Genomic DNA, 27,454 nt, shown 5'->3' with positions numbered 1-27,454 from the left:
TGAGTGGACTTGCATAATCCCCACCTATTCTTTAGCCAGGGGCAGCTTGAACTTGCCAGGACGGTCTCTGAAAATTAATGTCTGTCCCTGCAAATTTGGAACTGTTGGCAACTATGCATTGGTATAGTCATTGCAACCCATTAGACCTCGGCATGGGCGTAACTACCAGGGTAGAACGCAAAGCAGCTGCTATGGGGCCCAAAAACTAAGGGGGTCCATATCGACTCAGACATAAGGTGCAGTTAGTGGTAAAATGTCTATAAAGGGCCACTGAAAATGTGATACCGTCCCAATTCTCATTTGTTCTATGCTGTCTCATGGGTGCTTCTTCTCTTTGCATTATGCCTTCTGGTACTACATTACTTTTTGCATTTTCTTGTGCTGTGACATCACTGCATTATTCCTGTACTGTGACACCCTATGCGCATTATAATTGCACGTGACATCACTGTTTTGTATAATTCCAGTTACTAAGTAGATTATCCCTGTACTGTGACATCAGTGTCTTTATCATCCCTGTACTGTGACATCACTGTGTGTATTATGCCAATATTGTGACATCCATGTGAGCAGTATCTCTATACTGTGACATCACTATGTGTCTTAGCCTTTAGCATTTTGGAGACCAACCATAAGTGTTTCGGAATATATTGCTGAAAGTGGTGATGGTGAAATGGGGCCCCATTCCCAGTTTTGCTATTGGGCCCCATGGTTACTTGATCTGTATACAGGAGCTTGTGGTGTCCTCCCTGCATTTCCTATAACCCATCTGCTGCAGAGTTTCCCTAGAATTGTCGATAAAATTTCAGTTCCCTATCAAAGTAGAGGGTCGTACTATCATCCCCATCCTGATGATGGCGCTGTGTTCAAGAGTGCGTTAGGCCATCAAACAAAGCATGTAAATGAACTAGCTAATGGCAGGAGGATCATGGAGTTAGCCATGATTTTATGTATGGTGGACAGAAAGGGGGTAAAGCTGTTAAGTGAAGAAACACTTAATACAATGTATTCCCATAAACCTTATTATTATGGATTATTTAAAAGGGTTATCTCATGATTTAATGTAAAAAATGAAAACCAGACATCATATAGTAAATGACGATATCTTTCTAACCAAGCTAGAACCAGCCCTGTACCTCTCATGGATCCAGAGATCTCTCCACTCATTGCTCTGCTAGATTTATATCACACTGTCAGCTCGAGGGGAGTCTCCTTTCTGCTGCAGATCTGTCCCTATCACAGCTCAGGAGGCAGTTGAAGGATGAAACTGAGCATGTGTGACCATCTCAGTGAATCGGGGGGGGGGGGGGGGGGGGGATAAGAAAAAACAAACAAGCAGGTGGCGCTGTACATATACATTTTATTGCATTACTCAGTGGCTATACAACATTTTTAATTACGTGCTATTACAAAAATATTCAGTTCCAGGTGCTGATTTGAAAACTGTAGAATATTCTTGTGACAACCCTTTTAAATGATCCTATTCATTATCTAATTGAAATGGTGTCTCCAAAATTCTGATGACATTGATTCTAAAGGAATTTTTTTAATATTCATTTGCATGCCATTGGTTGTTCTTATGTCCATGGTCACACTACTTGTCAGCCCTAATTACTGGATTCTGATTAATGTATGAAACCTGCATGTTGGTGGTCATGGTCCTTGTTCTTCTTGCCTTGTTATTGTCGGTCATTGCCTGTATCTCCGGTCAGGTGTGGTCTGGCAGCATTCGTGTTTCCTTGACTTTTCCAACATTAGAGGACTTTCCTGCTGCCTTATTAGCGGTAATGAGATAGCATGCCCATCTCTCATATTTCAGTATAATTGTGCTTAACAAGGTGTCTGCCGCTCCAATTCAGATTCACGTTTATGCGTGACTTAAATTACACCGTATATCCATAATTGGATTATTCTCAGCCCTTCATTTGCTCTGTATTCTGGGGTTCACTATTTAATTTTTTATTTTATAATATCTTTTTTAATATTAGAAAATGTTCCAATGTTTTGTGTTCCGACCACTACCTACACTAAGCAGAATTTGTTGTGTTGCTTAGTCTGCATAGGAGCTGTAGAAACAAAATGATAAAAAAGGAAGACCTGCTGCAGAGTTGTGACATAATTCAAAGTAGAAAGATTTTGACTTTGAAGGTGTTCAGAGCCTTTAAAGGGGGTTTGTCAGCAATTATTTTTTTTCAATGCAAAGCTGCTGACAGACACAGGTAGAGGCAGGGGACAGGAGCTCATACATACCTCCGTCTCTGCTTATAATGTAGTGAGTGATGGAAAATGAATAGGGATGAGCGAACTTGTGTTTTACAAGATCGTGGTTGGGTTTTATTACAATTCCGATATGGATTCCATTACCACGTGCCATAACGGAATTCTATGACGGAATGCATTTAAGAGGCATTCCCGTTTTGCATTCTGTCATAATGGGATTCCTTTTTTCATAGAATCCCATTATGGGCCATGGTTACTGAATCCATATCGGAATTGTAATAGAACCCGAACACCGAACTTGCAAAACACAAGTACGTCCAGCTCTAAAAATGAGCTTTGATTGCTGCGTGCGCCGCCCCCAGAAGTGTACCGGGTGGGCGCACAGGCTGCAGTGCTGTGAGCCACTCTACATGCCTCTCCTCTGCTGTTAGTGGTGGCTGTAGCAGTCTCGTGTCTGGACGATACAGCCATCGCTCACAGCAGAAGGGAGGCGCTGTGTCATACACTGAGTACTGCAGCCTGAGGGCCATCCCCAAGTGCACTTCTGGTGCACCTGCTAGATCGACAGCCATGGCAATTTACATCACTCCCTAAAAGCCAGGAACAGGAGTATGTATCAGCTCCTGTCCCCTGTTTCCACTTATGTCTGTCAGCAGTTTTTCATTGACAACTGCTGACGGACACCCTTTACAAAAGAAGCACTGTGCATGTATTAAAATTAATATGGTTCAACCTTTAACTTTTTCAGTTTAAATTTTTAACTTTTTCCATTTCTGAAATGAATCTGCACATAATTAGGGATTGCGCCTATTATGGCTATGGAGCCGTATGATTTCAAGTACAAGTACCGCATATTTAAGATGTTTTGCAATGGCATGCTAATATGTTATTGGAATATGTGTTATTCTGTTGAATGATTTGACATAATAGTACAGAATGTTGTGAAAAATCCCATTTCAGTGTTCAGCCGTGTCCATAACTCCATCTCTCCTGGCAGGTACAGAGTGTGATTATTCCCACCTCGGCCATGAGAGTCCAAGATGGGACAATCCCTTTAAATATAGAGACCTAAAGGACTGATCTTGACATATAAGCTCTACCACAAAGATATGGAATTGACTGGTGTCATTCTTAACTTTTTCTGCCTGTTTCTTCCCCAGGAGGAGCTTATGAGGTGAAGCAACATCCCTTCTTTCGTGCCTTAGACTGGAACAGTTTATTAAGACAGAAAGCAGAGTTCATCCCTCAACTTGAATCTGAAGATGACACAAGTTACTTTGACAGTAAGTACATTGCTCGGAAGGCATAAGCCCACCTCCGAGTGCTCAAATTCCTCATTTTTCGGCCATACAAAACCTACTACATGAGAAATTAAGGGAAAGGTTTTTGGCTGTGTCATCAGCCCTACCAGGCTATGTGCCTGGTAGGGTAGACTTTAACCGGGTGACAGGGCCTCTTTAATTGGATGGTCACATCCTACCTTGTGATAGAACACACTTATTAAAGGTGGTCTCAGCAGAGACAAGAGACTTCTCAACCCCACCAAGTCCTGATCCCAAGACTGGCAAGCAGCTAATATTGCCCGGAGAAGCCACAACCAGCCTGGAATTTTCCCTGCAGCAGTAGGGAGGTCATTTAAATGAATGACACTCTTTGTATTACAAGACCTGCTTCAATCCACCCGATCGAGTACTGCTTTTACAGAGGGATTCTCCGTCCTTGTTCATGAGACAACCCCTTTAATATAATTTTTATTTTTATAAAAGGATCTTTTTTTTTTTTTCCAGCCCCCTGCGATAAAGTGTAAACTATATATCTTTTCTAATGAATGATTATTTTTACTTTTTAGCCCGGTCTGAAAAATACCATCATATGGAAACAGAGGAGGAGGATGATACTAATGATGAGGATTTCAGTATGGAAATTAGACAGTTTTCCTCAAGCTCACATAGGTTCTCTAAAGTAAGTATATGTACTATTAAGGCTACATTCAGACGACCGTGGTGTTTTACGGTCTGTAAACAGCAGATCCGCAAAACACGGATACCGGCTCGTGTGTGTTCTGCAATTTGCGGACCGCACATGGCCGGCACTATGATAGAAATGCCTAGTCTTCTAATTATTTCTATGTACTTTGCTGTATAAATATGTGACTCTTCAGATACTGCCTTAGGCTCCATTCACACGTCCGTGTGGGCATAGCGGATCCGCGGCAGCACTTAATAGAAAATGCCTAATCTTGTCCGTAGACAAGAATAGGACATGTTCTATTTTTTGGGGGAACGGAATTGCGGACCCGGAAGTGCGGATCCGCAATTCCGGATCCGGGCAGCACATCGTTCAGCCCCATTGAAATGAATGTGTCCGCAATTCCGTTCCGCAAAATGCCGAGCGGAATTACGGATGTGTGAATGGAGCCTCAAGAGATGCCTGATGATATTAAGTAGCCTTGAAAGCTTGCAATTTTGTCATCATCTTTTCAGTTAAAAGCAATCAACCACTGAGTAATCTCATTACGTTTTTTTTAATCTTAGATCCATTTTACTATTTCTGGGACAACATATAAAATATACGGCCATCTAGCCATTTTATCGGCCATGTTAACTGAAATAGAGATTATATACGTAACATACCGTAGCTTCCTTCTTCCAGATGCAGTGCCTGACACAGCCTATGGGGAAGAGTGGCGCTGTATCTAGAAAAAGTAGCCATGTTTTTCTAATCTCATACAACGTCTGGCCTTCTCCATGGTCACAAGGGGATAAAGCAGGGCTGTGTACCCAGTTCAGACCTTATCTCGTATTAGTATTATTAGTTTAGTCAAGCACATGCATTAGTAGTCACATCCAGTGAATATTGAAACATGTTTCACAAGATGTAAGATTTTAGATATTTATATTATAAGAATGAATGTTTAACTTTTTTTTTTTGTCTTTTCTACAATTATTTTTCAATTTCTTTCTGGCTGTTTTAGGTATTCAGCAGCGTTGACCAAATGATGCAGAACAAACTGGATGAAAAGGACGATACCAGCGAGAAGTCAAAGAGCCTGAATTTACCTCCAGTGGAATCTCTCAGCTGGAGCTCCGAGTACTCTGAGATGTGAGTCGAATATTGGACTGTTGCTGTGCACAAAATGCCGCAGTCGCAAACTTGTGGTGGCCGTACACATCAGTTTATGGTTGGCTGCAACAGCCAGTTTCTACTTGCTGATCCAATGGAGATAAGCCACTGCCAGAGGGGTCTGGCAGCAGGTTATTTCATCTTCCTATTCAGAACATGTGCGTGATCGGCCCAACCGAGTGTGCATGCGTCTAGGGAGATCGGGGGGGTTGGCCGTCAGCCAAGCGAGCATATAAATGTGTGTGACCACTGTTATTGCAATGGTTGCAGATTTGGAAGAAACATCAAAGTTTTGTTAACGCTGCAGTCTTTCTTAAAGGGGTTATGTTTTAGACTAATTTATCATCAATAATTACCTAATATAATGTATATTTCACATATTTACCGTTTGGTAGTTATAAAAGTAGTTTTCTTCCTCTGCTACCCTCTGTGTTTCCTCATAAATTACTGTGACATCGACCTGTAGTTCTGAGCCTTTGTTAGGTCGAGCATGCTCAGTGTGTTGCTATCAATTCTCTAGCTAAATGTCTTGTGAAACAAAGGGCGTGTCAGTGTGCTGGTGATTACTGACTAGAGGGGGCGTGACCGGACTGTATATCAGACAGCCAATCAGTAACCATCAACACTCACAGCAGGAAAGCTAGGGATTGTGGGGATTGTAGTTTTGTGAGGGAAGATCAGGCGCCATGATACTCTTAGTGTGTTGCAGGCTCACACAGGAGCTAGACAAATGGATTGCAAGGTACTGTAAAATGAAGCTCTGGTTATAAGTATAGGTATGGGTTCTGGTTGGGTCACAGCTTGCAGCGTTAATGCAGTTTAAAAAAAATTAAGTAACGTTACCGGAATACCCTTTTAAAGGGCATCTGTCAGCAGATCTGTACCTATGAAACTGGCTGATCTGTTACACGTGCGCTTGGCCGCTGAAGGCATCTATGTTGGTCCCATTTTCATATGTGTCCGCATTGCTGAGAAAAATTGAGCTTTATATATATGTAAATGAGCCTCTAAAAGCAACAGGGGCGTTGCCGTTACACCTACAGGCTTTGCTCTCTCTGCAACTGCCGCGCCCCCTGCACTTTGAATGGACCAGGCAGTGAAAGTCATTGTACCTGGCCCTGTCAATCAAAGTGCAGAAGGTGCAGCAGTTGCAGAGAGAGCAGAGCCTCTAGGTGTAAAGGCAACGCCCCTGTTGCCCCTAGAGGCTCATTTGCATATATTAAAACATCATTTTTCTCAGCAATGCGGGCACATATGGACATGGTCAGCCAGTGTCATAGGCACAAATCTGCTGACAGATGCCCTTTAGGTGCATTTACACGCGCCGAGTGAGCAGGCAGTTATTGGAAAGGGCCCGTTCCTTCCTGATAACTGCCTGCTCATCAGTGGAAGTGAAGAACTGCATTTCCATGCAGCTATCACCTCCTATGGGGACGAGCAATGGCTACTGCTATCTCTCATCCTCATACAGATCCATTGTGATTTAATGTTCCACATAAAAGATCATTTCACCTGATAAACGGGTGATGAGCAGCAAATTCACACCAGCGGATTATCGGGAATGCGCATTTGTAGTCACGTTCATTCCTGACAATTATGCAGTGTTAATCCACCATTAGACTTGTGGGCATCATTAGGACTGAGGATAAATAGTATGTGCATAGCTACAGATGCATTATAGGTCACCACACACATTAGATCAATGGGAGCCAAACCTGCTGTTTTTGGCAGGACCAGACAACCATTTTACTCCTCTTTCACACAGTCAGATGTGGCAGATGTTCATGAAGATGGGTTAAACATGTTTGATTTTAACATATCCGATACTTTTTTTTTTCTTGAGGCCAGTCTCAGATGAGCGAGTTGACAGCGGGAAACACAATCTGCGCGGGAGCATGATTTCCCAACCTGAGCTCTGCTCTTGTAACGGGACTTCACAATGTTATAAGGTTTTGTACTGACTTGTCTGTTTTAGTAAATAATTGTATTCCACATTAAATGACCATTCTGGACCATCTTCAGCGAGCACCTGAGGAGCCAGTGCAGAGGATAGTAGTGGTAGTGGCCCTAATGAGATGTTGTGTCCCGGTGTTCTCCCTCGGGCTGTTGTTCCCTGGGGATCAGTGCAGTGGAAAGGTAGTTTAAACAGTGTTTCCCAACCAGTGTGCCTCCAGCTGTTGCAAAACTACAACTCCCAGCATGCCCGCACAGCCAAAGGCTGCCTGGGCATGCTGGGAGTTGAAGTTTTGCAACAGCTGGAGGCACACTGGTTGGGAAACACTGGTTTAAAGAATCAGGCCAGAAGTAAACGCATAAAAGTTTATTTTCATATTGCTAAATATAACTTGTGACACATTTAGCAGTATTAAGTACAAAGTGCAGTTACTGGCACCAGATAAGGAGGTATGGCGGCTGGTTTGATCGCAGTTTAATGGCTTTTTCTGTGGGTATAGGTGTTAACTGTGAGATTCAGGCTTGATGTTAGTCTGACTTAGTGGTTGTTCTAGGTGATGGGTATCTCAGCCATAGTCCCTCACCAGCAGCAGCGACTGTAAAGCTGTACTTTCGCCGATCACTCTGCTGTCTTGACATTGATGCTTTCTGGATTTTGATGATCTCCCTGGAGTGTTGGTCTCACAGGTCAATTAGACAGGGCTCTTAGGAATAGGAGCTCTAGCATGTGCTTCCTCTCCCTTCAGTATCTGGACTGGAAAATGCATAACATATACATAAAATACATAATACATGTAAAACACACATACCCCTCAGGTCTAGAATATGGCACATCTGTTGTTTTAACTCTCTTATGCCATTCCTTTATTATTCCTGCTAGAAGTTTATAACTAAATGTACAACAGGGTGTTAATAGTTGGGGGTATGTCCCTGCACAATCTATCACAATCCAATCTGTGCTGCCAATGTCAGCCTTTGTAGGGACACCCCCCCCCCCCCCCCCAACTAGGAACTCCCATTGCACATGTATTTAGAAATGATAGAAGAATAGCACAAGGATTCATGGCTCGCGTGGAGTGATTTGTGTCTCCGATGCCGTTGTGCTTGGAATAAAGCAAAGAATGCATGAAGCAAAGCTAGAAGCAGTTTACCTCGGTCTAATGAGTAAATGTCCAGCCAATCTCTCTGCAATGCACACGCTATATTTGAAATTCTATTTTTTTCCCACCCCACCTTAGTCTCTTTCTGTAGGTCTATGATACGTCCTTTGACTTTCTGCTTGGGTGGCCACCATATTTGTTAATGCATTTATAAGCAGAGGTCATAGACATGTCTGTCTGCTTACAATGATATACATGTATACAATCTAAAGGTGATAACAGGCAGGAACAAGAAAGATTGTATCTAGGAAACTTGAAGGCATGGAAGCGCGTTCCCGAGACATGAAGCAGCTGTGTACAACAGCTCCAGGGCTACTGCGCATGCCCTGGAGCTGTTCCACACTAGCTACAAGCTCAGTTGCAGGTGACCGGGATGGGAGCTGCTGCGCATGAGTACCTATGCACGCTTCCGCTATCCCATCCACCAAAGAGGCCAGATCAATCTTCTACAGTGAGCACGCGCGGCCACCGCTGTTGCATTGCAGCAGTGGCCGGAACCCCTGACAACAAGCAATCTATAAATGGATGGAAAAATGGAATAAACATTGACAAGTAGGCAATTTGGAAAAATGGATTACATTAGTAAGTCACTTATATAAAAATGTTAAGCAATATAAGGGCCATGAGGGGAGTCATACCCTTTAACCCTTAGGATACCGGAGATTTTTTAGTTTTTGCGTTTTCATTTTTTATATATTTCCGTTCACATAGCTGTATGAGTTGTACTTTCTAATGCCACCATTAATTATGGCATACAATGTAGTGGGAAGCGGAAAAAATTCCAAATGGGGTGAAATTGGAAAATAACCACAATTCCTCCACCATTTTACTGGTTTTGTTCGCACGGCATTCCGTTCATGGCAAAACTGACTCATGCCCTTCCTTATCAGCCCAATTATGATGATATCCCATATGTATAGGTTTTTTATATCTAAATAGTGTAAACATAAATTTTAACGTTGGGGAAATTTTTTTATTTTTATTTTTACATCATCATCTATTGAGCTGTGTCTGGGCTAATTTTTTGCAGGACAATCTGTAGTTTTTTATACCCTTTTGGTGTGTGTGTGACTTTTTGATCATATTTTATTACATTTTTTTAGTAAGAGAAGCAATGAAAAAATGGCAAATTGGCTATTTTGACCCTTTTTTCTGTTACGCCGTTTGCCGTATTGGAAAAATATTTTTATATTTTAATTGTACAGGCTTTTTCGGTAGCGGTGATACCCATGATGTTTATATTTTTTGTTATTTAGGTATTTATATTTTCATTATATGGAAAGGGGGGTGATTTTAAACTTGTATATTTTTTTTTTAATATATATTTATTTATTTTGGTAATGATTTTGAAGCTCATATATGAGCCTACAAAATCTATTTTTTTACTTTTCATTTTGAACAATCGTGTATTTTTAAACTGCATTTATTATTGAGAATTGCTCATTTCTCATGTTGGCCTGCCATCTGGTGGCCAAAATAAGAATTGCACTTTGAATGTTCTCAGCCTCTTCAGCGAGGCTGAGCCCATTCAAATCAATTACCGGCGTCCCCTGTGGCCAAGCGCAAGCTTCCGGTTTTGGCACATTTAGATGCAGTGATCTCATTTGATCATGGCATCTAAAGCCTTTAATTACAGCGATCGGCATTATTGCAGGTCGCGGTAATTAGCCGCAGGTCTCTGCTGTTTGAAACAGCAGAGACCTGTCGGCCATGACGCCCGCTCGCATGTGTTTGCCTATTGCTCCAGCGACGTACATTTATGTGCTGGCAGTGAAGGGGTTAATAGCATTTATAGATATGCTTTACATTAGCCACCATGGTCTATAGACACAATGGTCTGGAGGGGACCCCATTGACTTCTATGGGAGAGTTTTCTCTTCATGATCTGTGACCTGCGCAGAGATCAGGAGGGAGTAGATAAGCTGTGATATCGCGTATTATAAATGTTAGACCATGTGTTACCTATATAATGTTATATATACAGTAAGGATTACAACGACAGTTATCACATATATCCTTATAATCCTTACTGTGATGAGCAGGTAACTGCAAAAAAAAGGGCTCTACATAGACCAAGATGTGTTAGCGATCATTGAACTTTTTGGCCAGTGCGAAAACTGCAGGATTTTGTGTTTTTTATACAGATATTGACATGGAAAATTAAAAATATCACCAAAAATTCTTTAAAACTATGTTTAAAGAGGACCTTTCATGGATCCAGACTTTATAAACTAAGTATCAGGGTATGTAGGCCATAGTGCAGGGATCTAATAGCGCTTACTATTTTTTCTGTCCCCCGTTAAATTCTCCCACCTAGTATGCTTATTTTTACATCAGTACAGGGAGGAGGAGACTGTCCTGTTTCTCAATGGGCGTCTCCTTCTCCCTGGCTATAGCGCGGTCCAGTCGCGCAGAGCGTCACAGCCAGGGAGAAGGTGAGGTTTTTATTTCTCACTGGCTGTGACACTCTCCGCTGTGACTGGACGGCGTTACAGCCAGGGAGAAGGAGGCGCCCATTGAGAAACGGGGCAGTCTCCTCCTCCCTGTACTGATGCTATTCATTAGCATGCCAGGCGGGAGAAGTGAACAGGGGCACAGCGGGCGAACGGAGCGGCGCTCAGAAAAAATAGTAAGCGCTATTAGATCCCTGCACTATGCCCTACATACCCTGATACTTAGTTTATAAAGTCTGGACCCATGAAAGGTCATTTTCTGATGACACATTTCCTTTAATATTTATATTTTGATATTGATTTTGTTAATTAATTTCCACCAACTCCACAACCCCTAACAGCTTCTACTTTGTTGTACAAGTAGAGAAAGTGGATGAGTAGAAGGACAGACGTATGGTCAGAGACGAGTCACAATTTGTTTTCTTTGACCAAACAGGCAGCAGCTGTCTATATCTACAACGTCTTCTGATGCGGAAAGTCTCAAGCAGCGGCACAATGCCAACCTCCTGCCAAAGTTTGCCATCTCATCTGACCTGGAGCGAGATGATTCTGGTGCCGGGGAATCCCAGGAAGAGGGAGATAAGTCTGCTCTTGTGTCAGAGGATTCTCCTCAGGAAGATCCCGATCTCTCGACACCGGTCAGCATCAGCAGCTCCACAGTGTCAGGTGTGTATCAGACAGGACTACTACTACTCCCAATCATGAAGTATATCGGGAATGCGTGGTTCTTACTTGTGTAAGGACTGAAATAACATTGGGTAATTGATCATTGAGATAGTGATGCCAGTGTTTCAGAAACCTCATCTATATACTGGAAGGGAGAAGAGCACAAATCTCATTAGGGCTTTACAACAAGTGCTTGATAGTCATCACTTAAAGGGATTGTCCAGTTTTATGTAAAGAACCCCTAACCCTATGAAGAACATTCATATATTGTTTTTCCAAGATATTTGCTTTGTTAAATTCAGACTAAATAAAGCACATCCTGCTCACCCAGCAGATAGGGATGTATCAATATAGCAACTTTCACAAAGGATAGCCTTCAGTGATATATTATTTTGTTGTTTCCATTCATTGACTGCAAGCAAGTCTTGAGACTGGCAATTAGACTTTATTACAGGGTTCATGAATAAACCAGAATGCATCTTTTAGCTGATAAACCTGATCCTATAACATATACTATGCCTATTTGGTTCCCAGCCCAAGCCAAGCAGCTGAGTTTCAGCTCGCATTATATCAGTTAGCCTGGCCCGACAGCCCAATACGCAATGTACCGTGGATAGGCACAAGGAGTCACAATTAGGCTACTTTCACACTCGCGTTTGGTATGGATCTGCACAGACGGATCCGCACCGATAATACAACCGCATGCATCGGTTCAGAACAGATCAGTTTGTATCATCTGTAACATTGCCAAAACGGATCTGTCTCCGGATCCGTTTTCTATTGTGTCAGTGAAAACGGATCCGTCCCCATTGACTTACATTGTGTGTCAGGACGGATCCGTTTGGAAGCTGCATTTTGGTGTCCGCCTCCAGAGTGGAATGGAGGCTGAACTGATGCATTCAGAGCGGATCCTTTTCCATTCAGAATGCATTGGGGCTAAACTGATCCGTTTTGGACCACTTGGGAGAGCCCTGAATGGATCTCACAAACGGAAAGCCAAAGCGCCAGTGTGAAAGTAGCCTAAAGGAGACTCATACTGGGCTAAGTCTCAGTATCCGTTGATGCAGTAATTGTGTTACTATGTGGCCAGTATTCTCTTGTGTATTCATTATATAGTCTGGGCAAGTAGTGAATATTGAGCATGAGAGTTGGAAACAAATTGGAATGTATATGTAAATACCAAAAATTCTAGGTGGTAAAATTTGACCCTTTCATAATGGGCGTTAATTTAATCGCTATTCTCTCAGTTACATAGGTTATAAATCGCAATATTTAATAAGTACAATTAAAAGGGGACTGACATGCCTGCTTTAGTAACTCCCCAAAATTAAAAAAATGCTGGAGCTTCTAGTCTTATAACGCCATGGTGTGCACTTCCTCTGTTATTCTTATTAAACTTTTATGAATGAAATGCTAGCAGTTTGCAATGAAGGTCCAGAGGGGTGTTACCAGTTGGGGGTTGTCCCTTCATACTGACACTGTCAGCACTGATGGATTAGTGTAAGGGACACACCCCAATTGGTAACACCGATCTGGACTTTTATTGCCGACTGCTGGGCATTCATTCATAAACTTATAGCAGGAATAATAGAGGAGTGGCAGGACAAAGAGTTATATGAAAAGATTCTTCACAATGATTGTCCTGCTATTATATCCTTGTCAAATGAATGTATTTTCCATGCTCTTTCATTTCTGTCAAGTGAAAATGATGTATACGTTTATAGTTTATATCGACCACTGAGTATACTGTAACATGGTAGAAAAAAAAACTCTACGTAGGAGCAAATATGAAAATCACATGGTGTATACAGCTACTGACAAAATAATTGCCCCGGTCATCTTTAGCTAACTTTGTAGTCTGCCCTTCCCAAAATGTTTTATGTGATATATTTTCTTAAATTTTACATTATTTGTATCTATATTGTGCCAATATTGTACATCCGTCAAAAACACCCAAAAAGTACCGTAAATAGTGCAGGACTGAATTGAAGAGGAAACATTTTTATTCATTCAGGGCACAATACTGCATAGATAATAACATTGGATCAGCGCATAAAAGAGAAAAGGTGGGCGTCCTGATCAAGTCAGCCCTGTCCAATGAAGTATAGGGTATGCATGCAAAAAAAAGCTCAAACCAAAGTGTGAACAAATAACGAAATCTCAACAAGTGTAGCAACCAGTAACGGCGAGAGAGCGGGCAGTGGTGGGGAGCGACTTTCCTCTGAATGCTCGTTCCTGATCATTGCCTGCGTTGCCTATTAATTCAATTAATACAGATGAGCTGTTGGTTATCTTGTAGACAGTCCTGTACTATTTGCTTTTTTGGTGGAATTTTAGCACTTTGAGTATTTGATTTTCAAAGCATATAAATCACTTTAAAGAAGATTTATGCTTGGCCTGTTTCGCCAGCTCTTGTAGAAAGTCAGGTCCATTTCCAAAACTAGAATTCTGCTGGGCAGGGATGGATGGGCCTATTCTCAGGATCCTGGGGATCCCATAGCAGTCAGGATGGAAACCTCCTTCTGTTATTGCTTCCCAGTGCCACAGACACCGTCTTGGGACTGATGGTTTTCAGGATCCCTGTGCATTCTGCATACATTTTACATGGGGAGCAATGGTCCATATGGTTATACCAATTTACAATCCTCCAATGCAAAATTGGCTAAACCAATCTGCTGGCTTTTTAGTCTATTCCTCAGAGAATTAATCATTTTTTACTAAATCTGTATTTTGGGTCTTCCCATAACATGCCGTATGCCTACAATGACCACTCCTAGATCTGTAATGTTTAATGGTATGAAAGCCTCCTGTGTAATGAATCCCTGCAGCCCATTCCTCAGATCTGGATGGTAGGGATAGAGTTCAGCCATTTAGCCATGGTTGTTGTAATATCTCTGTCCTTTCTTCTTTGAACAGTGAGTAGTTTTTCAGAAAACTTAGATCAGATAAATGGAAGGAGCGAGAGTGTGGACAGCACAGATAATTCCTCAAAGCTCTCCAATGAAACCTCTTCTCATATGGCTCGTCAGCGATTAGAAAACACAGAAAAGCAGAAATTGACTGGGAAAGTGACTAAGTCCATCTCTGCTAGTGCTCTGTCTCTCATGATCCCTGGAGGTAGTGCTATAAACCCTACGCATGAAATCTTGTGACTTGCATGTCCTTCTCTTACCATCTGCCATCCATTATTGCATAGCGCATCTTTCTCTTGTAACTGCATACAGTTTTATGGAATTTATGGTGCTGAGGAAGGAAGCTTGGTGTAACTTTGCATCTTAGATATTTTAATTCTACTATTATACTGTGTGTGTGTGTGTGTGTGTGTGTGTGTATATGACACTCTCTAAATTAGACATGGGATATGCCATAAATGTCCGACACATGTGGGTCTCACCTCTGAGAGCCACATCAATCTCCAGAATAAGGGTTCCCCAATCTCCCCCATATGGCTGGCAGCCAATGTCCACCACATGCAAGTGAAGAATGAATGGAGAGGTGACCGCACTTGTTTGGCCTCTTCAATTGGGAGAGAGGTCCAACATTCTGGCTGTAGTGGATATTCATTCCCCATCACTCTCTTTTCCGTTGAAGGGAATCTGTCACCATGTATCTTGGACTTTTATTTGCAGTATTGCATGAGTGGCGCTGCAGATAAGGAGCCCAGAACACATTTTTTTAAAGGGGTTATCCAGTATCATAAGCTGCCCCCCATGTGCCCGGCCCCTCATAGCGAATATACTTACCCCGCTCCTTACTCCCTGCTCCTGGTCTCCACACTGCCGCTGCTGCTTCTTGCTGTGCGCGGATGAAAACATTCGGGGGAGGGGGGTTGGAGCAGCCAATGGCAGACAGGGACGAGCCTCCCTACCTGTTCTCCCAGAGCTGCAGTGCTGTGCCAACATAATAGAGAGGACTCCTGTGCACGGCAGTCCTGATGATTTATTTCAGCACAGCTTTGAGTTCTGATTGGTGAACAGAGGGCAGTAGACAAATAAAAAATTGCTATATGGACTCCTTCCCTGTAATACTACTCGTATAGTACTTCAAATAATAGTCCAAGATCATCGTGACAGCATCCTGTTTACGTTTTTTGGAGGACACAAAGTTTCAAGATAAAATATTTTTCAAAAATACCCTAACCAATTTCAGATCTGTTTGGAGACCAATGGGAACCATAGCGTGTTTTTGAACCATTACAATGGTGGCATCCGAGTTTTCTTACAATTCCTGTATTTTTGTTGGAACTTACAATATTCCAAAGTCTTTGGATCATTATCATAGATGTTAAAAAAATATATATACTAGTCGTTATAGTTCAAGGATGCCTTTTTTAAAGGGAACCTGTCATGTGGATATTTGATTATAATCTAACTAATTATATACAATTATTAACTACTAAAAAGTACCTTAGATGTATTCACTTACTGGTGTGACAGATGGTTACCTCATAATATACACACAAAGATGCCGCATGCTAATGAGCTGATTGGAGTCCAGCGTGGTGTCATTGAGTCCAGCGTATATTTAATTCAGAGCTATAGCCACTCCCCTGCCCACCTGCTGCTGATTCATATGGAAAAAAACTGTCATTCAGCAGCAGGTAGGGGGGGGAGAGTCAGGAGCTCATGAATATTCATGACTCATCATTATCAGCTGGAGCTTTTTAATACAAGATGTTGGCAGATTGACTGGGTCAATTAAAGAAAGTGACCCAGCATTTTGCTAAGAGAATCAGTCACTTATTTATGTTGCCCTTAGTTAGGACACCATAAAACTGGTGACAGGTTCCCTTTAAGATCTCTAGAAATAAATCACTTACTTTCCTCGTTACAATCCAATTTCAGAGTAAATTAGAAGCTGAATGATCTGATCTAGTCATTCAGGGCATCCATGAACCATCCTGCCAGATAGATTCTATCCAGTAATCTGCTATTTCTATCTATGTACTTTCAAGATGTTTTGCTGAGTAATTTTTTTTTTCTAAAACTTGATGTTTATGGACAGTTAAATAGATCTTTTAAGTAATAGCTGTACGGGAACACAAAAATTCAGTTGATTAGTGGTTCTATACTGTTAATTCATAGTTAAGCATTGGTTGGTGCAACTTGTAAGACCCCATTTCTCTGCCAGGACAGCCTACCGAAGTTCACCTGATCCCCATTGCCAGATTCTCTAGTTCACTGCTAGGTCCCCATTCACTGTAATGAGGTCTGGCACTGATCCACCCACTTTCCGACATAAATGCCCGGTTTCGGACGGACAAATACCGTTGCGTGCAGCAGTTGTTCTCTGGTGGTCTCTACAGCCAATATTTATGCCAGATTGGGCAGCTGAATCATCTCGGACGGAGTAGGGAATGCAGCCTAACAACTATATCTTTTTTGTGCATGGATGGCCAACCTGCGGCTCTCCAGTTGTTGCAAAACTACAACTCCCGGCATTGCCCAGTCTGCCCACAGCAGGGCATGGTGGGAGTTTTAGTTTTACAGTAGCTGGAGAGCCGCAGGTTGGACATCCCTGATATAGTGATACCTAGTCAAGCCATTCGTTGGCTGGCAGAAATATAGGCACCATCCTTAAATAATACTGATTAAATACCCTATAAATAGAGAGAATATTATACAACAAGTTCAGTCCTGGGGGCAACAAACACCACCCAAAATCCACCATTACTTACCCCTAATTAGTAGTTACTTCTGTTCAGCATTATTACTATATGTTGCAGTATGAATCACAGGCTTCTGGTTTCTATGTGTTGGTGAGTTATGCATGGAATCACCTACTGTGGCTGTAGTGAAAATAGCTGTTTTGGTTGAAGCCCACCTTTGGCACCCCCCATTTAGACTGAGGGGGCCAAAGTGCGAATTAAGTGTTTCTCTGCCTCTCTTTGCACCCGGCCACCCAGATGTCCATGAAACTATTGCCGACTTCATTAAGTGGAGCTGTGCTGTACTACTCCAGTGGCTGGTGCGCTGCCGTGCACGGTAAGAGTGTGAAGGGCCTGCGGCACTACATTAGAGCCGTGGCCCTTCATTCTCAGGATTCCAACCTAGCCATATACCATCATATTATAAGATGGGAATACCTTACTGCATGAATGTGACACATAACTTTTCTGTGTATAGCTAGGAAGAAAATAAATAACTTATATTGTACATTATAAGACATCATTTCCTTCCCACAATAGCGGTCAGGATCTGCTAGAAGTTGAGGGATCTATCACATACCTGTGTACAGAGACGCCATTGTGTCAGGTTTAGAATTTATGACCCTTGACAGGCTGCAAAAGCAGCAGGCGCATCACTGCCATAGAATGTGCTAAACATATTTATTCCAATTTTGTTGTTGTTACAATGTCGAATTGATAGTTTTTGATCATCGTGATTGCTTGACTTACTGGTTTAATAAAGGTTCCCTCAGTCAGTATTGTCATTAGCTGTTTATAGATTCATCTAAATGCATTCTTGCCTGCTGGGCTTCACAATTAAGAAATGCGTATAATTTTCTCTAATTAGTATTAGCAGAGTAGATCAGTCTGAGCCGTGTAGGAAATAGCACTGTCATTCCATGGTACTTCATACAAAATTTGATTTGCCTTGAATTATTGTTTAGGAAAGTCAAAAGGATTCAGGGATGGGGTTTGAGATTTTGAATAGTAAAAGGACATCTATTCTGATATCCCCCCATGACATATTTACCTGCATGGTTTGTATCTGTCATTGATTTGCTTGGTAACTTGCTTATTCATCCATCGCTTGGCTGTGTGTTCGTGAAATTAATGGTATTCCAACAAACATGAATTGTATACTGGTGGTTTTTCATTCTAGATGTCTACAGTGTGTCCCCTCTTGGAAGTCCAGTATCCCCCCTCTCCTTGTCTTCAGACCCATCCTCTAGAGACTCCTCTCCCAGCCGGGATTCCTCTCTCTCATCCTTCAGTCCAAGGCAACCGATCATCATTCAGAGTTCTGGCAAAAAATTTGGCTTCACTCTCCAGGCAATCAGGGTATTTGTAGGTGACAGCGATGTATACACCGTGCACCATATCGTCTGGGTAAGGCTTTAATATTGGGTGTTGTGGTCATATTGTGTTTTTTTTTTTTTTTTTGGCTTGTGTAGTCTTATTTCTTTATTTTCTTACTGTAGAGTGTTGAAGAAGAAAGTCCTGCCTATCGAGCTGGTCTCAAAGCGGGAGATCTTATTACCCATATAAATGATGAGCCCGTTCATGGCCTTGTTCATACAGAGGTGATTGAGCTTCTGCTTAAGGTAAGTAAAGATTATGATCAGGATGTCTATTAGATTGCCAGGGTTCAAAAAGTTGTTCTGCAAAGAGAGCCCTCCGGCGCTCCAGCTGTGGTGAAACTACAACTCCCAGCATGCTCCATTCATTTCTATGGAGTTCTGAGAGCAGCCAAGCAAGCATCTTGGGAGTCGTAGTTTTACCACAGCTGGAGGTTAGCCATAAGATGTGTGATTCTGCCAGCAAAAGGTCATAATCCCAAAAGGCCAATATAAACAATGTACATGAGTTTCAGGGCGGGAAATAAGACAAAAGTAGACTAGGTTTCTAAACTGAAGAACATGGGGATATCCCTGTATAAATAACGCTTGTAGATGTTTCCTCTCCATTCTACCCCCCTAAACATTTCTATTTCCTCACAGAGTGGAAACAAGGTGGCAATAACAACAACAGCATTTGAGAATACATCAATAAAAACAGGCCCTGCAAGGAGAAACAGCTACAGAAGCCGAATGGTGAGACGCAATAAGAAAAGCAAGAAGAAGGAAAATATAGAAAGGTTGGTTGTTTACGTACACTTGCTAAACTCCACGAATATTGTGTTATTAGCATAAATCAATTTTTATGTTGTGTCTTCATAAAAATCCCATCACTGCAATAACTGAAGATGTATTCCAGACACCGTCTAATTAAATCAGTGTTTGCTTAAATTGAATTTTTTTCTTCCATCAAATGAAAGATACAACTGTGTTTAAAAATACATGAAACATCTAAGAGTTCTTCAGAACTTATTTTTACAGATCAATATGGTAGTTATAAGGAACACTTGGTTTGAGTCTTGCCACACCTTCCTGCTCCATATTTTCTTTTGGATCAATGCCAATTTAGTATTCATCTCCAAGGCATGTTCCTATCTTAGACACTTATGATTTATACACAGGATATGCAATAAATGTCTAATAGATGTGGGACCACATCTTCAGAAGTGAAGTAACCCCATCAAACAAAGTGATGGCATATTCCTGCTATGGATTGGTAGCAGTTTTATAGCCAGAACCACCGTGTTCTTTAAAACTTCTTCCCAACTGGTGCTGCCCCATGACCACTGACTGTTCTGGGAGCTGCAGTCTGTCTCCATTTACTTGAATGGAGGGGGACCTTTTTTACACTGCACAGTGGGTGGCCAGGAGGTGGCTAAGCAGGACTTAAGTCTATACTGGCCCCGCAACGCCTTCATTGTAAGGATCACAAAGTGATAGTATATCCTAGCGATTGTTGGTTGGAAATAACCCTCAGGGACAGGACTCATCTCAGGGTAATTTGCATATGTATCAAATCAGTTTTTTGACACAATAAAAGCACACAGAGAGCTATGGGGACTGTGTATTGCGGATGTGCTAGCGGCCTTCTAGCAACCCATGTCCTCAGCTCTATACACAAAATCCTGGTGACAGGTTCCCTTTAAAGGGAGCCTGTCACACGGAGCATGGTATTTGAACTGCAGGCAGGGTACCTCCACACGTGGCAGAAAAAGTCTCCAGAAAATGTGCAAGTGGAGATTTTTATGCACAAATTAGGGTTCAGATTTTGTTGCTAATTTCGATTTCTGTGCAGATTACATCCCCCATTGAAATAAATGGAGACATTCTAATTATTTATGCTGTGGAATGCTTTTCTGCAGTGAAACACATGGCAGGGAGTAACACTTTTCAAACGCCATAGGATTACATGGAGGAAGTTTTTGTAGCGTATTTTCTGGCGTCTTTTTCTGCCTCATTTGACGGCAACCTCAGCAGGGGAAGCTGAAAGATATAATTTTGTGGAAAAAGATTCAGTAAAATTTGTATCTTATTCAATTAAATTCCTGGTCATTCTGGGCTTTGAAGTCAAGGAGACTGTCCTATCAATGATTGGCATCCTTCCCTCTCTGACTGTACATATATAGACAGCTGTCAATCATGAACAGGACCACCTCATTGACTTCAAAGCCCAGAGTGAGCAGGATTTTACATGAATAAGATGCAAATGTTACAGAATCTTTTCCCACAAATCTACATATCAATCTGCTCAGCTCCTCCTGCTGCTGGCAGGTTACACTGCTTTTAATGGTTCCATGTTATTGTTGCTCTTCATTTTTAATGTTCTTTGTTTTTTAGGAGAAGATCTTTTTTCAAAAAGTTGGCCAAACAGCCATCTCCTCTTCTCCACACAAGTCGAAGCTTTTCCTGTTTAACTAGGTCACTGTCATCAGGGGAAAGCTTGCCCGCATCACCCACTCATAGCCTTTCACCAAGGTCACCTACACCAAGCTGCCGCTCCACTCCAGACTTCCCATCTGGTGAGTTATCTAGAGACTTAAGTGTTGGCTTAGAACTAACTCAATGCTGCAGGTCTTTGTGAAAATTGTACTTCTGTAGAAGTGGGCAGATATCTGTGAAGCAGGGAGACTTTGGACTGGGTTCGGGAGTTTGCAAAGATGTTGAACAGGTTTCATTATACTTGCAAATTGTCATCTTCAATTTTAATTGTGTGTTTCATATAGAGTATTAACAAAAAGTACTTTGGTTTTATTTAACTATCCACCCATAGCATATCTGTTTGACTTACATGTGATATGTATATATTTGGCTCACATATGATGCAAATAGTGTTGGCTATAACCAGGACTCGGAGAGATATTAGATTAATATTTGGAAGTTATTGTGTGAACAGGTCTAGTAGATCTAATTTGTGCTTTCTGCATTGATATATGTACCCCTGAAATACTTATATTGTTTACATTAAACATTTATAATATATATATTTTTATTTTTTTCAAAGGTACTAACTCTTCACAGAGCAGTTCTCCAAGTTCAAGTGCTCCAAATTCTCCAGCAGGTTCTGGGCATATAAGACCAAGCACTCTTCATGGTTTGGGCCCCAAGCTGGGTGGACAGAGATACCGGTCTGGGAGACGTAAATCTGCTGGCAGTATTCCTTTGTCACCACTTGCAAGAACACCGTCGCCAACTCCTCAGCCTCCTTCCCCACAACGATCTCCATCTCCTATACATGGCCATGCTGTGGGGAACTCTAAGATCACAACTACTTTGTCTGCAAAAATGCACTCTCCACCAACAATTGTTAGGCATGTTGTCAGGCCCAAGAGTGCTGAGCCTCCAAGGTCTCCACTTTTAAAGAGAGTACAGTCGGAGGAAAAGCTTTCACCGTCATACTGCTGTGAGAAAAAGCACTTATGTCCTCGCAAGCACAATTTGGAAGTTACTAAGGAAGAAAGTCATAAGCAGTCAACACAACGTGACCTAGCATTACAGTGTCTGGAGGCGAACACATGTGACATCCCTGCATCAACTCGAGTTCGGCCTGTCGAGCAAGGTTGTTTGAAGCGTCCAACATCACGGAAGCTGGGGAGGCAGGAGTCCTTGGATGAGCTTGATAAAGAGAAACTAAAGGTCAAATTAGTTATGAAGAAAAAAGATGTTTCTGAAAGACCAGACTTCCTTCTAAAACAGAACATAATGCAGGATTTGCACAGTGAAATGGGAATCCTAGCTTTAGATGTAGAGAAGGAAGAAAAACCACATCAAATTCTAATTAAGAGATCAAACTTATCTGAGAATAAATTTCCTATGTATGAACCTCGTTCTGGAGGTGTTACATTTAAAGACGCTCATTGTAAGAATTCTTGGCCAAATGGTGCTGGTATATCTGTCGACAACCAGTCTTTTTGTCATAGCTCAACTGTTGCAGAAAGTGCTCACATATCTTATGAACTCAAAAAAGCTCCTGCTTCATGCACCCTACAAGAGAAACTCAACTATCCTTCAGAGAAGTTTGTGAAAGAGGACAATTTAGATAAGACAGCACCAACAAACGTTGATTATTTTAGGAAGAAAAAATCATTTGAAGAGAAAGATAGCAGTTTGTGCCAAGTCCTAAAGTCAAAAATGGTTCCAGTGTCTCATGAATGTATGCAAACAAAACCTGGACACATGCAGACTGACTCTCTGACCCTGCTGGATAACAGGACTTTAAATGTTCAAAGCAACACTCTCTCTTTTCCTCCACTAAAAACTAGTAACAGTAGATGTGAAACTACTGCAGACAAATCATCTGTTGCCACTACTGAGGCCCCTGTACGGAAAAGCCCTTCTGAATATAAACTCGAAACAAGGGCTGTATCTTCCTTGAAGCCAATCGAAGGCACATTAGACATAGCATTACTGTCTGGACCAAAGGTTGCAAAAGTAGAGTCTGATGTTGCTTGCAATAATGCTATCAAACCTGATGATCAAAGCCGAAAGTCAAAGATCGAGGTTGCAGACAATGGAAATGCATTATTATTTACAAAAACAAACTCTAATTACTCTAATATTCATGCCGTGCACAAGGGACCTATTAGAGAGAATCAGAATGAGTGTCTACAAGATGAATGTCACACTGTTAATATTCATCAGAACAAAGAGCCATCAGACCTCGGAACAAAGGAAAATGTTGTAGACGTGACTAATTCAGTTAAAAGTCAAAGGATAAGCACACTGCAGCCAGCATTGAGAGGTCCAGTGACAGAAGGATTGTCTTCTTCCGTGAAAGCTAATAGACGAGAAATGGCAACTCAAGATATGTCCTCTGTCAAATGTTCACTGGAGCAAAGACATAGTACATCATACTCTGAAAGGACTTGTACATTCAGAGAGTCCTATGAGAATACTCCTACTACGAGCTTGACACAATCTAGCAACTCCGAAAAGTACATCTCAGCACTTGGATGTATAGAGGAAAAAAATCAGCATGCATCTGTTCCCCAGATAGAATCTAATCATCACATATCTGTGGTAAAGAATGTTGACTCTTCTTTTCTAGTTGAACTTGTGTCTGCTAACAAAACTTTGTCTATTGCACAAACTAAATCCACTGACCTGAGCTGTGATAGCCAAAGTAAAAAAAAACAACAAGATGCTCCACAAAAAAGCACTACACAGAACAAAGGTAAACACAATGCTGAAGTTCCAGTTTTGAGAAGAGAGGCCCCCTGTCCTAATATTCAGCAGACACCTGTGGCCTTGGATATCCAATCTGGAGCCAGTATTAAAAACCTCACGTCCATTAGAGAGGAGCAGAATTCTGCACAGACAAAGCTTGTCAGCTGCATCAACAAGTCAAAAGCGGTAACAGAGCCTAAAGTCGATTCACTTAAGATATCCCTTTCTGCTAAAACTGTATCCTCACAAAAGCCAACTTCAAGGCTGCCTGACCAAACAGGTAGTCAAACAGTTCAGAGATCTGAATCCACATTAAAAGCTGTTACCGTCTTGAGTGCCAGTGATGGTAGTCTTACTCACCACAAAGCCACCACTAGAACAGAAGCCAGTGTCACATCTACCGATATAAACACAAAGACCAACATAAATGTGTCCACCTCCAAACTTTCATTTAACAAAGAGTTTACCGTTAGTTCTGAAACAGTGGCCGCTCTAAACCTTAAAGAATGTTCTGCGAAATCTCATCTCAAAGAAAAAACAAGTGCACATCCCAAATTAAACACACTGACTGCTGCCAAAATCTGCATCCAGGCAAAACCTGAAACAGTGGAACCAAGGGTTCCCTTATCGGTTAATCGTCAAGATCAGAAAAGCACTGAAGCACTTTATGTCCTTAGTGACAAAGGTAAAACTAAAATCCTGCCTGTTACAAATCAAGATAGTAAAGAGGTAACTGAAAAAAGTAAGCCTAGTATTTCTCAAAACATAGTAGGGAAAGAAGGAGATCCAAGGAAGACACTGAATGATGCCAAGAACATTAGCAGTAGTTCTTTATCCAAAGCTGCATTTTCAGATGTCCTTTTGAGTAAAACGCACTTAACTGTCAGTGGCTGTAAGGAGAAAAGTGAGCAAATTCCAAACTTGAATGCTGCAAATGTCAAGGTTAAGAAAGACACCCAAACATCCTACGGTAAGACTTGCACTGTATTAAGGGAGGGCAGTGTTTCCAGTAAATCTGCCACTGATAAACAACAAGGTGTCCTTACGAATACTGCAGCCCCTGTGACCACGCGGAGAGAGCCACCTTCGTCTCCAAACAAAAAGACTGTTGTGAAAAATTTCGCGAAGCCACCAGCTGCAACTCTGGAGAATTCTAGTAGCCTTTCTTCAGACAAAGACTTGAAAGGGCAAAAAAGAGGAAAGGATACACTTCCCCAGAATAGTCCTTACAAAAAGACATAATCTGCCAGCACCTTCACCAAGACCTCTTTACTGTAGTAGCTGCTAATCTGAAACTTCTTTCAAAACCAGCACTGTGTTGTGTTTCCATATCTATTCGTAACCCGTTTAGTAGAGGGGTGTTTGTTGAAACTTTCAGTCCCAGCGATAAGTTTTTTGGTAGCTGGATGCAGTTACTGACAGGAAGATGTACCTAGTCAAAAGACATGGGAAAGGGCTATTGGAGAAAAGGTCTGCAATTTACACTGATGTATTTTGTGTTGAATGTAGAATGTACAGTTTGCTGCTCAATTTCACTGTTTACTTTTTTATTTCTGTAAAAAAAATATATATATATGGTTTGGAATTTATTTTTATTTTTTTGTGGAGCTTCAAAACCCTGAGAAGAACAAAAAAAATGTGATAAAAGTTGATGGCTACTTTTCAACAGTGGTATTTCTAGGAATCTTTGAAATAATTAAAGGGATTCTGTCATCAGATTTTACCCTTATAACCTAAAGATAGCCTCATGTCCGGACTAAGAAGAAGAATCCTAAACTGGCCTTATTAAACCTCACTGAGGCTCTATTTGTCCAAAAAACAGGTTTTTATAACCTGCCAATCACTTACTTAAGGTGCCCAAGGGGAGGTCCATTAATACAGGGTGCCCGTCCGCACCCCTCGCCGTCCGGTGCCCAGCGCCGCCTTCCGTCTTCATCCCTGCCTTCTACAGCTCAGCGCCGCCTCTGCAATCCTCCCGTCCCTTTGCCAGATCCCGCGCCTGCGCACTAGGCTCGGCCTGATGCACCCGTGCGGACTCCTGGCAGTGGCTTCATTGAGCGAAGTGCGCATGCGCAGGCGCGATGCGCACTTCGCTCAACCCTAATAAGACCTGCAGATTGTCTGAGCTTAGTGCGCAGGCGCGGGATCTGGCAGAGGGACGGGTTGGATTGCGGAGGCGGTGCTGAACTGTAGAAGGCGGCGATGAAGACGGAAGGTGGCGCTGGGCACCGGACGGCAAGGGGTGCGGACGGGCACCCTGTATTAATGGACCTCCCCTTGGGCACCTTAAGTAAGTGATTGGCAGGTTATAAAAACCTGTTTTTTGGACAAATAGAGCCTCAGTGAGGTTTAATAAGGCCAGTTTAGGATTCTTCTTCTTAGTCCGGACATGAGGATATCTTTAGGTTATAGGGGTAAAATCTGATGACAGAATCCCTTTAACTTCATCCAGAAAGTATTAATCGCTGGTCTATGGTTATACCACATGAACGTCTAGAAGTGTCTCAGCATGTTGTCTTCTCATCAAGAGGCCAAGTGTAAAGTGTTGCAGTATGCTGATTTGTGGGAAGGGTTGTACAATAATGCTGGACTGTTAAGAGACCCTTGTTGTGCCAAATAGTTAATATCTATAATGACAACCTCATCTAGCAAGTCACGAGTAATATGGCTTTGTAAAATTCTCTATGTAATCTATACTTTAATAACACCTAGAGCCTTTAGTATCCATATACATAGCACATTACTACTACTATTATTCTCAAAGCACTGATCCTTCATTTAGACTTTCGATGCTGTCCTATTCTTAACCTCCATTTCACAAGTGCAAATATCTTAATTTTTTGTGGGAAAGAGACATTTTGTTGTGGTTCTTGAATGTATGTATATTTCTGTTTACTACATAGGCTTGAAAGGGAAACCTGTTTTGCTAAAATATATTTTTTTTGTTCAAAAACATGTGGGTATTCATGTGTAGCTGGGGCCTTAAAATGCAGAGGTTTAGCTGTGCTAGCATTCTCAACTTTTTGTTTCTTTTGTAAGCGCATTAAATAGCTCCATACATTTCATAGCATCTCGTTTTCTGTATTATAAATATGTGAATAGTGTAAAATAAAGGGGTTTTGTGTGACATTGGGCCATGGTAGAGCTATTTGGTGCTTTAGAGGGTAACTTTACTTTCTATCTTTTTGTAAAGCCTTATTTATATTTTATATGCACACTCCCCACCACATGTATTTGTTAATCCACAGCTGTAGAATGAGGACCCTAACCCTAAGATGACCTAAGAGAAATGCACTGGGGATAAACCCTCACTCAGAGTGACAGCGCTCAGTTTGTGTCCACATCATGTAATATGTCGCTGCTACATTGTTACAGTGATATTGAAATACTTGATGTCCTATAGGTTCAATGGATGACTTTGCTCCACTCCAGAGATTGCTCCACTGCACAGTGTGGTCTACAAAGCCGGAATAATAGGGTTCCTCTGGAACCTCATACCTCCTGGAGAGAACTGTAGGACCTTGACATATTGCCGTTTTCTAGACAGGCACCTCCTTTGCAGACTCATTGGATGTAAGTGCCTAGTTTTGAGAGTACCAATAATAAGTGCTTGACCCAGAACAAACTTCATATCTCTGGTGGAACTGCATGGTA

The 27,454-nt window shown here is 41.7% G+C and overlaps 1 protein-coding gene across 5 annotated transcripts in view; it reads left to right on the top strand.

The window, feature by feature from the left end:
- Window positions 1–25,529, top strand: part of MAST4 (microtubule associated serine/threonine kinase family member 4) — a 550,772-nt gene extending 525,243 nt beyond the window's left edge. For 3 of the 5 annotated variants that reach the window (XM_044276132.1, XM_044276135.1, XM_044276134.1), the window contains 10 exons: window positions 3,381–3,503; window positions 4,070–4,182; window positions 5,195–5,322; window positions 11,346–11,575; window positions 14,492–14,692; window positions 18,403–18,629; window positions 18,722–18,844; window positions 19,241–19,377; window positions 20,975–21,156; window positions 21,639–25,529. In XM_044276132.1, coding sequence (XP_044132067.1) covers window positions 3,381–3,503; window positions 4,070–4,182; window positions 5,195–5,322; window positions 11,346–11,575; window positions 14,492–14,692; window positions 18,403–18,629; window positions 18,722–18,844; window positions 19,241–19,377; window positions 20,975–21,156; window positions 21,639–25,042 — 4,868 coding nt within the window. In that variant the 3' untranslated portion in view covers window positions 25,043–25,529. The remainder of the gene's footprint in view (window positions 1–3,380; window positions 3,504–4,069; window positions 4,183–5,194; window positions 5,323–11,345; window positions 11,576–14,491; window positions 14,693–18,402; window positions 18,630–18,721; window positions 18,845–19,240; window positions 19,378–20,974; window positions 21,157–21,638) is intronic. The other 2 variants (XM_044276133.1, XM_044276136.1) reach the window with 1 other exon arrangement.
- Window positions 25,530–27,454: the final 1,925 nt, after the last annotated feature.

The sequence above is a fragment of the Bufo gargarizans genome, chromosome 1 (genome assembly GCF_014858855.1).
Source record: "Bufo gargarizans isolate SCDJY-AF-19 chromosome 1, ASM1485885v1, whole genome shotgun sequence".
NCBI classification, from domain to species: domain Eukaryota; kingdom Metazoa; phylum Chordata; class Amphibia; order Anura; family Bufonidae; genus Bufo; species Bufo gargarizans.
The sequence above is the reverse complement of the archived record's forward strand: the minus strand, read 5'-3'. Positions and strand labels throughout refer to the sequence as shown.